General features: G+C 31.7%; 1 protein-coding gene across 2 annotated transcripts; it reads left to right on the forward strand.

Annotated features, from left to right (window-relative positions):
• Positions 1 to 1,044: 1,044 nt before the first annotated feature.
• Positions 1,045 to 4,422, forward strand: LOC116137504 (serine/threonine-protein kinase PCRK1-like). 2 transcript variants are annotated; one of them, XM_031423200.1, is made up of 5 exons: positions 1,045 to 1,188; positions 1,509 to 1,918; positions 2,558 to 2,818; positions 3,003 to 3,125; positions 3,514 to 4,422. In XM_031423200.1, the coding sequence occupies exons 2-5, from the start codon at positions 1,544 to 1,546 to the stop codon at positions 4,027 to 4,029; spliced, it is 1,275 nt and encodes a 424-aa protein (XP_031279060.1). In that variant the 5' UTR covers positions 1,045 to 1,188; positions 1,509 to 1,543; the 3' UTR covers positions 4,030 to 4,422. The 2 variants fall into 2 exon arrangements, with proteins under 2 accessions (XP_031279060.1, XP_031279061.1); XM_031423201.1 differs by having other exon boundaries at positions 1,064 to 1,188; positions 1,540 to 1,918.
• Positions 4,423 to 10,177: the final 5,755 nt, after the last annotated feature.

Consider the following 10,177-nt stretch of genomic DNA (forward strand, 5'->3'; position numbering starts at 1 on the left):
TTCATACATATTTTATGTTAAACTAAAATTTATATTGATAAATAGATATAGGGTTAGGATTTTTTTTTTTTTTTTTTTAAATATGACAAATAAATTTATGGCATTCTAGTAATATTACTGAGATAGTAATACAAGTAAATATATGTATCTTAGCATATATGAGAATAAAAAATCAGAATAAGTGGCATTATATTGGTTGATACCCTACTATATTTGATATTTTATTTTATTTTTATAATATTTGCCCACTTTTAACATCACATTTTTTTATACATGGCACTGCAATGATACGTAGACGTGATATCATAAATTAATACATAAAAGTTATATGAAAAAATCTAATCTACTAACTATCATTGAATGACCCAGATAGTTAATTAAGACCTTTAAGTATATTATTCAAGAGATTTTGAGTTTGAATAACTTGAATTGTTAATAGAGGTGGTTATTGAGGAAATTTATCCAATTATCAACTTTAGAACTCAAAAGATTAGTTGAAATACGCGTAAACTGATTTGTCAATCATAAAAAAAAAAAAGATATAATTTACGAAATCATATAATTATTGTAGTTAATAACCAATCGGTCACATTTAATATAAAGATATATGAGAAAAAAAAAAATCCAAAAAAAAAGTCTGATCTACTAAATCATATAATTATTGGAGCCAATAACCATAGGTCACATTTAATATAAAGATAATTGAAGCTATATTAAGTTTTATTGAATAGTTTCTTTTATTCCTAAGTTTATCCAAATCAATCCAATTTTCTTGGGACCCAAATCCCAAATTTATCTAAATTCAGTTCTGAGTCTTCTGACTGTAAATTTTTTTGTTAAGAGTCTCACATTGCTCTCAAAATTGACCACCTTTTTTTAACTAAATTAAAATGGCGACTCTTGAGCAATGTAGGATTTTTGCGTTATAAAAAGGGATAGATTTTATTTAACAATAAATAAAACAAAAGAAATTTATACAAAAATGTGGGGCTTTGTGGGGTTGACTGGCTGACTCGCATTGGTATTCCAGTTGCCGTGTATGGACTTTTATCTCAAGATCATAATTTACCTTTAAAGACCCTTTGATTCCCGTGATTATAACTATTTTTTCTCTCTTTACATTCATCAAAATTGGAACTTTGTTAAGGAAACGAGTTTTTGCAAACCCATCTGTCAAGATTGGTAATTGTAAGTTCTTCTTTTGGTGATGATTATTTGCAGAAAGTTTCTAGATTTTGTGCCAGAGATATATAAATAACTCAACATTTTAGTTTCTTGGTTTCATATGTTTGACTTTAGACTGAAAAAAACTATAATCATGTAAAGAAATGATTGAAGGCTTTATCTATGAAACTTAGAGTTAGATTTTGGTTTCTTGTATTTGAACAATTACTGTAGTCAATTCTCACCATTTATGCATTCTTTCAGTGTGTTTGTGATTTTGATACTGAAATTTTAGATTGGTTTGTTTGCTTGAGTTTGTTTCTCATTTGAATCCGGATCTGCAGTCAGGAAATTTCTGCGTTTTGATTTTTTAAGGGACATGAAGTGTTTCCAATTCGGTAATAGAGACAAGAGAGATGAACCCATCTCTCCAAGGACCCCAAAGTCAGTAGTTTCAATGCGGTCCTTGGATTTTGCATTTACTGATAATGGGGCTGAGTTAAATTCACAAAATGTATCAGCCATCAGCACTGAGTCCACAAGAAGGCCCTCCTTTCCGACGTCTCAGAAACCCAGTAATCTTCAAGTGTTCACCATAGCTGAGCTGAAGTCAGCCACTAAGAATTTTAGTCGCTCTGTTATGGTTGGCGAAGGTGGGTTCGGTTGCGTTTATAAAGGGTTGATCAAGAATTCGGAGGATCCATCTCAAAGAATTGAAGTTGCAGTGAAACAGCTTGGAAGAAGAGGGACGCAGGCAAGGGTTCTTTTTATATTATAAGATTTATTGCCTTTAGTTTTCTTTTGTTATTGCTAATGTTTTAGATGTTCACTTGTTTAGCACTTACTGTAAAAGCACTTAAAAGTAAGAAGCCATTTATTTTAAGTTGTTGATTGTCATAAGTTGCTTCAAGTTCAGATGTTTTAAGGTTGTTGCTAAGTAGGATTAATCCCACTTCCATATCTTATGATTCAATGATGCTACATTCTTACTGTAGAAGGACTGCAAAAATAAATCGCATTTCAATTTGTAGGCGTGTAATGAATAAATTCATCAGAGTCTCAGATAATATACTGGTATGATCGATTCTTTTCAGTCAGTCTATAAATCTAGTAATTGCATAAAATAAACATGTGTTTTTGCCCCCACTCTTCTCTTCTATGGTTTTGTTTCTTCTAATGACTTGGAATCATCTCTATTTCTTTCTTGTCCTGCTAGAATTTGTTATTATACGTACGGTTTGTTATAAAGCTTTGATACTGTATTTAATGCTGGAAAACATTATTTCAAGCCTATCACAGATTGCTGGACATTTTGAAATAAGATGCTTATTTTAGTTGATAATCTTTTTTTTTTTTGGTTTATGAACTAAGGTTTTCAGCTATTGGTTGACAGGGACACAAGGAATGGGTGACAGAGGTGAATTTTCTAGGGGTTGTCGAGCATCCAAACCTTGTAAAATTGGTGGGATATTGTGCTGAGGACGATGAAAGGGGAGCCCAGCGGCTTCTAGTGTATGAATTTATGCCTAATGGAAGTGTGGATCAGCATTTATCCCCTCGATCAGAGACAACTCTTCCATGGGCCATGAGATTGAAAATTGCCCAAGATGCTGCTCGTGGTTTAAAATATCTACATGAAGAAATGGATTTTCAGGTATTTATGCTTTTGATACTTCAACATGTTTAAGGTTTTGTGAGAAGATTTGTAGTAGTGCATTGGATGCTTCCTGGGTGGTCTTTTAATGAAAAGTTAAAACTGTGATTCAAGTGCAGCTTATCCAAGAACAGGCTACTTTACAACTTATTGTCTTATTTTTATTCTGTTGTATCTATTACAGATCATTGTCAGAGATTTCAAATCTTCAAATATCCTTCTTGACGAGAATTGGAATGCAAAACTATCAGATTTTGGAATGGCAAGATTAGGTCCTTCAGAAGGATTCACCCATGTTTCGACAGCGGTATGTCCATAGTGCATAACCATGTTTTTGATGATAAAAACAGAGAATAGAAGATATGCGTATTTAGGTTTGAGCATTAACATTTTAGATATTATGTCTTTCAATGGTCAGTTGCAGAAATAAACTAGCAAAGGTAGTATTTTACAAAACACAATAGGTTATGGACACTCCTAATTCACCCTCAAATATATTACAAAACAGAATAGGTTTAAATTGTGTAATATGACTATATGAGAAACAAATCATTGGTTCTTAGGTTCTATATTATGATTATTCTTTCATCTAGTTTATGCTATCCAAATTCCAAATGCCTGCTATAGAAACAGAATATTAGCTACTTTTCTGTTTCTTCTTCCAGTTGAATTTGCTTAAACATTGATCTCTTCAGGTTGTAGGAACCTTGGGATATGCAGCTCCTGAATATGTCCAAACTGGTCGTCTGGCGGCCAGGAGTGACGTATGGAGCTATGGCGTCTTCCTTTACGAACTAATCACAGGAAGGCGTCCCGTAGATCGAAACCGTCCCAAGAGTGAGCAGAAACTATTGGAATGGGTAAAGCCATACTTATCTGACGCCAAAAAATTTCGACAAATATTGGACCCCAGGCTTGAAGGTAAATACTCACTCAGGTCAGTCCACAAACTTGCAACTATAGCCAACCGATGCTTGGTCAGAAACCCAAAGGCACGCCCAAAGATGAGTGAGGTATTGGAACTGGTGACTAAAATTATCGAGGGACCAACAGAAACTGGTAGTCCTCAATTACCCTTGAGGAATTCGACATCTATGGAAACTTCCCGCGACTCTAAAACAAAAAATAAGAGAGCCAAAATGGAATCAAGAACTGGGGAATGTAATTGTTTGACTCAGAAATGGAGACCGAAACTCGTAAGGACTTGCTGAATGCAAGAGCTTTGATGTGCTAAATGCAGATGAACTTTTGAAGAACTAAAAAGAAGAGAATAGAGAAATTATAAACTTGGATTCCTCTTGATGATTAGTCCAGAGAGTGTAAAAAACAATTCTTGTAAGGAGATGCAAAATGCAGTGAGTTTTGGTGAAGCCTGTAGTAAATAGTAATACAAAAGATTCTTCGCTGAATCAGTGTAATAGTTATTTGTGAAAATTCTGTATTGTTGTTGTCTGTAGAATTTGAATAATTTCATCAAAAAAGAAAAAATAAATGGAGTTATGTAGTAAGCTAAGTTTACATCTTCTTCATCTATAGAGCACTGTAATTTCTGCTGATCTCATGTAATTTCTTCATCTACAGAATCACCTCTAAGGTTTATTTTATAGTGAGTTTGGAAGTACTTTTCTTACTATCAAAATAGCTAAAATCACTTTTTCTATTTACATTATAATGTTTAGTTTTAATAGGTAAAAGTACTCTCTGGATTTTCTTTTCTTTTCTTTTTATTTTAAGGGTATTATTATTTAGAAGACATTTACTTTATAAATTAAAAAATATTGACACAAATTACATTTTATCACGCAAGAGACATTTTTTATTATTTTTAAATGACATTTTATAAAATATGTCCTAAAAAAGTTATCGGTTTATTCCCGTTTTGATAAATATTACTAGAGACGGGCGCAGGCTGAGTCGGGGCTGGGGACCCCATGCCCGAGGCCCGTCCCCGTTACCCGCTCCGAGGACCATCCCCGGCCTGTCCCCGCAGGTGGGGATTTTTCTCATGACCATCCCCAGCCCGCGGGGACAAAATCATGACCATCCCCATCCCGGCCCAACCCGATAACGGGGGCTTCGCGGGGAATTTATCCCCTGAACGGGGATTTTTACCCCATGTAAATCAAAACTTTCCGTAAAATTAATTATTTTAATTGTGAAAAACTAGTACGTTGATAAGTATTATATTTAACAATTTGATTTTTTAATTTCAATAGTTAATTAACTTAATTCATTAAAAATGCATAATTTAAGGTAAGAAAATATAAAGTCTAACAATTTCTTGTAAAATTTAAATTAAGATTTAAAAAGTAAATTGATCTGAATAATTGAATATGGTGAATAACAATTTCTTGGTAAAAATTGGAACATACTCATGGATTTCAAAGCAATAAAATATAATCATCATTCAGGCTATATTGCTGCAACTATGCATCTATGCCATTCACAGTTCAAAAAGCTTGTAAACCATATATTTCCAATTTCTTAACAACTTGTTAAAATTAAATGTCATCCAATTTCTGAATAGCTGGAACAATAATCTACTTTCATTAAGTGATTTATTAGATAATCGAAAACTAAGGATCTTAAATACTATTTGAAATTCAAAAGAACTGCAGGGAGGGGCCATTGAATGACTGGAAAAAGCCAGGGCCTATTTACGGAAAGTTAGAATGTTGGATTGCTGCCACTAGAGTACTTAGACAACTCCAACAAGAATTAATACAATAATTATATTCAATCTTAACATAATTTATTAGGTAAATTGCTTAGTTATTCAATTGTATGGAGGCTTAGGTTTAGTTAGCCATGTTAATTAATTAATTTTTCATGAAATTAACATAACTAAATTCAATCTTTACATAATTTATTAGGTAAATTGGTGAATTAATTCATAAAACACTATCTCCACTACAACTAATAAAATTAGTCCATTTGTGAAAGGGACAAATCCCATTATTTGATTAAGTTTAACATCATATTTAATCAATCAATTAATTAATTACAAGGATAATTGAATTTGTGTAATTTGTAAGTCGTTAAGCAATTATATGTATTCTTATATTGGTTTGTAAATTGTAATAATCTAATTAAATTTATTTTTGGGCCATGTCCCATGTATTATTATTTTGTGAAATTCACAAAGTAATAATACATATATTTAATTACTAAACTCCCTTGTTTAAATTATTTTTCTATAAATTTAATACAAACATTAGAAAATATTATAAAAATATATATCATAAATTTAGATACATTACTTAAAATTATGATTTAAACTTTAACTTTATATCAATTTTGTAAAGGAAACAAAAAAAAAAAAAAAAAAATTCTCAAAAAAACAAGGCGGCCAGGGCTCCATGGGGACCGGGCAGGGCGGGCCGGGGATTGCATTATCCCCTTCCTTGGCCCATCCCTAGATGCGGGGACATAACTAAGGACTATCCCCGGCCCTATCCCCGTCTTTTTTGGGGATTCCCAGGCCCATTTGGGTCGGGTCGGGTCCCAGCGGGGGCGAGGCAAACGCCCATCTCTAAATATTACATTTGTCCGACCAAAATTTGTGCACAATTTTGTTCATAAATAGATAAGTTTAAACAGTAAAAGTATATGTTTATTGATATAAATAAAACTTGTTTATTTTTTTTTTTCTAGTTTAAAATAAAAATATATTTAAGTGATAACATCTTTTTTTTCTTTTTTAGACAAAAGCACTTTTTAGCAATGTTTTAAAACCCGACCCGGCTCGGCCGATTTAACTAAAACTCGAAAGCTTCACCGGGTCGGGTTTACATTTTTCCTATTTACCCAAAACCTTAGAATTTGGGATGATGATTGATGAACAATTAAAGGTCAGGATGTTGGGCTGCAATGGTAGTGACAGAGTTGATTTTCGATGAATAAATCAGTCGAAAATCGAAAAAAAAACTGGTGGCAACAACAACCGGCTTTTGCTGGCGATTGGCGAGGCTAACAAGGGTGGGGTGAGGTGGGTTTTTGTCGGGAGGAAGAGAGGAGTATTTTCGGGGTGATAGGGAGGGTTGTCAACGCCGGCGCTGGTGAGATGTAGCCTGGAATGCTGCCGACAAAGTCGATGAGATTTGGTCGAAATCAAACCGATATCGGCCAGATCTTGGGTAGATGTTCGGAGGAATAGACTCAAGGGACGATTGGGGTTCCATTTGAGGTGTCGCCGCCACCAACCAGTCGTCGGCTGATTTGTATTTGGGGTATGTTTGCAAACATATAAGGACTTAACAAATTTTTAAGGGTGTATTTACTAAATTTTAAAATTATTTGTCAGGCGGTTTAACCGCCATTCAAACATGTTAAATTGGTCAACCCGAGATCCGGAAACTTTGCCGGGTTTCATCCCAGGTTGGGTTTTAAAACGTTGTTTTTCAGGTCCAAAAATTACTTAACAAAAAGTGATACTTGATCATCTTCCATAATTAAAATAAAAGAAATACCTTTACAATAATTTTGAAAGGAATACTGTATAAATACTTGATAAAATATTATTGGGATAACCTCAAGGGGTTGGCCTGATGGTCAAGAATGTTTGTTTCTTTCATTAACTTTCTAGGTTCGAGCTGGCTTGGGGCCACTTACCACATTTGTAGTTTATCTTGGAACATTAAGCTTGTAGGATGTTCAATAAGCCTCAGAATTAGTTGAGATGTGAGTAGACTAGCTGAGACATCCTCGTCATAATATATATATAATTGGGATTGCAAATTTTTGGGTTAGAAAAGTAGTTGAAGTACTTTTTTGAAAAAGTAACAAATTCTAAAAAGTAATTTCTATAAGCTGTAAATATGTGCAAAAAGAAGAAAGGCATTAATTTAACTTCTTTACACAACATTAGATTCCTGTATCCCTTGTAGCTAACAGTGACTTGCACCAACCATTGATCCTGAAAAGAAAAGAAGAGAAGGAAATGACGAATGCAGTCATGATTAATTGGGCCGCCCATAAAGTGTTTGTTAAAAAGCCAATACCATTTGTGTAAATAAGTCGTGGCTTTGGTGATTCTATATTTGAAGGGTTGCTCAAACGAAGGAAAAGAATATTGGGTTTTCTGTTTAGAAAATGACAGCCATTGGTTGGTATTGATTCTATTTGATGTTGATATAACACTAAGATGATAAACATATTAACACGGCACGTAAGCTTGTATTAATTATCTTGACTATAAATGAGACAAGCCGTGCCATTTGTATTTTTATTATTTTATTTAATAATTAAATATAGTATTTTTACTCTTATTATTTTTTCATTAAAGACAATTAAGTAAACTCACTTTTAACAAAATCTTACCATATCGAGAATTAGAATTTGCGCGACAGCTATGCATAAAAAAAAAAAAAAAAAATACTCTTTACTAATATTAGATTCAATTATGGTTTTGGTGTATCTAGGCTTTGTGATCTTGAGGATACAAGGATCAGATTTTGTAATAATGTACATTAAACTATAAAATCTCATACAATAAATCCATCTAAAGTCTAAACTAATCTCTTTAATTTGAAAATAAATTAGCTATTTCGCAAAATAAATGATTAGAATCTTTGATCTTAAATAACTCGTCTAATTGAATGTGAATATGAATACATTTGTTGCGTTTTTTTTTTTTTTTTTTTTTTTTGACCGAGAGTATTTGGACCAATTTATGCGTATTTCAATTAATCTTTCGAAATCTTAAAATTATTAACTGGATAAGAACTCTTACGGTTACCCTCATTAACATTCGAGGAGGGATTCGAATTCAAGACATCTTGAGTAATACACCCAATAATCCGTATCGAACCACTCAACCACCTAAAGGTAGTTAAGAGTATTAAATTTTAACCTTGAATTTTAAAATTAAAATATTATATAAAACAAAAATGATCGAAAGAAAAATATATTACAAAAGCATCAACCTTACAATAAATTAAAGTTTCTTTAAAACACCAAATAAATTAAAGTATCAAACAAAAATGATGCTCACTATTATTTTTACTCTTGTAATGTGATTATTTAATAATAAAATAAATAATATTTGATATACAAATTTTAATATAGAAATAGACATGACACAAAATTAATAGACAAGTACTTAAAACATTTAATTCAATTAGTATTCAATATATATAAATAAATAATTATGTAGTTCTTACGTGCACCTCGACTTGTTTCCCGATCTCGAACAAATGACCAATAATATTAACAACCGTTATTGTGATTCGAACTTAAGACTACAAAAAGAGCAAACCCCTTAATCCCAAACTTTTACCACTTGACCAATCTATTATTGGTTCATCTACATAACATCATTAATAAGTTATATATGTTTTTCCAAATATGTACTTATTTATCATCTAGTCCATTTTAAATGTTGTTTTTGAACATCATATTAAAATGACAATTAATTTTACAGTAAGTCCGTAACTTATATTATGAATTAGGGTTCTACCTAAACTTTATATTATAAAATAAATTAGGGATTTATTACATTTTAAAGTTTCAACATTAGGAGCTATTGAATTTCTAATATCGAGCCAAGAACATTACTGATATGATGTTGTAGTCCAATTCCAAGGATAAGAAGTCAAGATTCCTCTTTTTCATATCATCATTATTATTTTAATAATCTTTTAAAGTTATGTTATTTTTATATAGTTAACAAATAATAATCTTAGGAAAGTATCTTCTCTTCCTTGTTTTGTTACCGTCAGCCGTCAAAAGTATGCTGTTTGCGGACATTATGTACCCGTTTAGCACGCCAGCATTATAAAAATATTAATCACAATTTATTAATATAATAATTTAATTTTTAATTATATGGTAGATTATTATTTTTAAATATATTATTATATTATCTTTGTTTAATTTTAAAATTTTATAATATATCCAGTTTAATGTAATACATTTTTAGTTATTTTATAATAAAATATACTTATAAACCACATTTTATCAAACACGTCAACTATTTATCAATCACTTATGAATACTTTAATCAAACATGTAATTACTTAAAATTTTAAATGTTTATAAACTAAGTATTTGTTGATTATAAACTAATTTTCATAAGTTCGGACAAACCCGACATGAAATACGTTGGATTGGAATTTCCTAAAAATCCGTAAATTATAACCGCTATCAGTGCACTGCACGTGCTAATTTTGTTTCTTTCTTCAGTCTTATAATTATTATATTATATTTTTAAATTACTTATCAGCCCTTTCGCCTCTGTCGTAGTTAAATTTTGACTCATCGAATTCTTGTTAACGAAACGTCATAATAGTCAATTCGACGTAAGAGCAGCCAGTTCGTTACCAAATTTCACTCAATCTCCGCCGTACGATCCACCAATCC

This window comes from Pistacia vera, unplaced genomic scaffold, assembly GCF_008641045.1.
Source record: "Pistacia vera cultivar Batoury unplaced genomic scaffold, PisVer_v2 Contig328, whole genome shotgun sequence".
NCBI lineage: Eukaryota > Viridiplantae > Streptophyta > Magnoliopsida > Sapindales > Anacardiaceae > Pistacia > Pistacia vera.

Excerpts from the sequence above, each read along its gene's own strand:
- LOC116137504 (XM_031423200.1), top strand. The coding sequence starts at position 1,544 with ATGAAGTGTTTCCAATTCGGTAATAGAGACAAGAGAGATGAACCCATC. Across the intron at positions 2,819-3,002 it reads ATGAAGAAATGGATTTTCAG|ATCATTGTCAGAGATTTCAA; the intron begins GTATTTATGCTT and ends TATCTATTACAG. Across the intron at positions 3,126-3,513 it reads TCACCCATGTTTCGACAGCG|GTTGTAGGAACCTTGGGATA; the intron begins GTATGTCCATAG and ends TGATCTCTTCAG.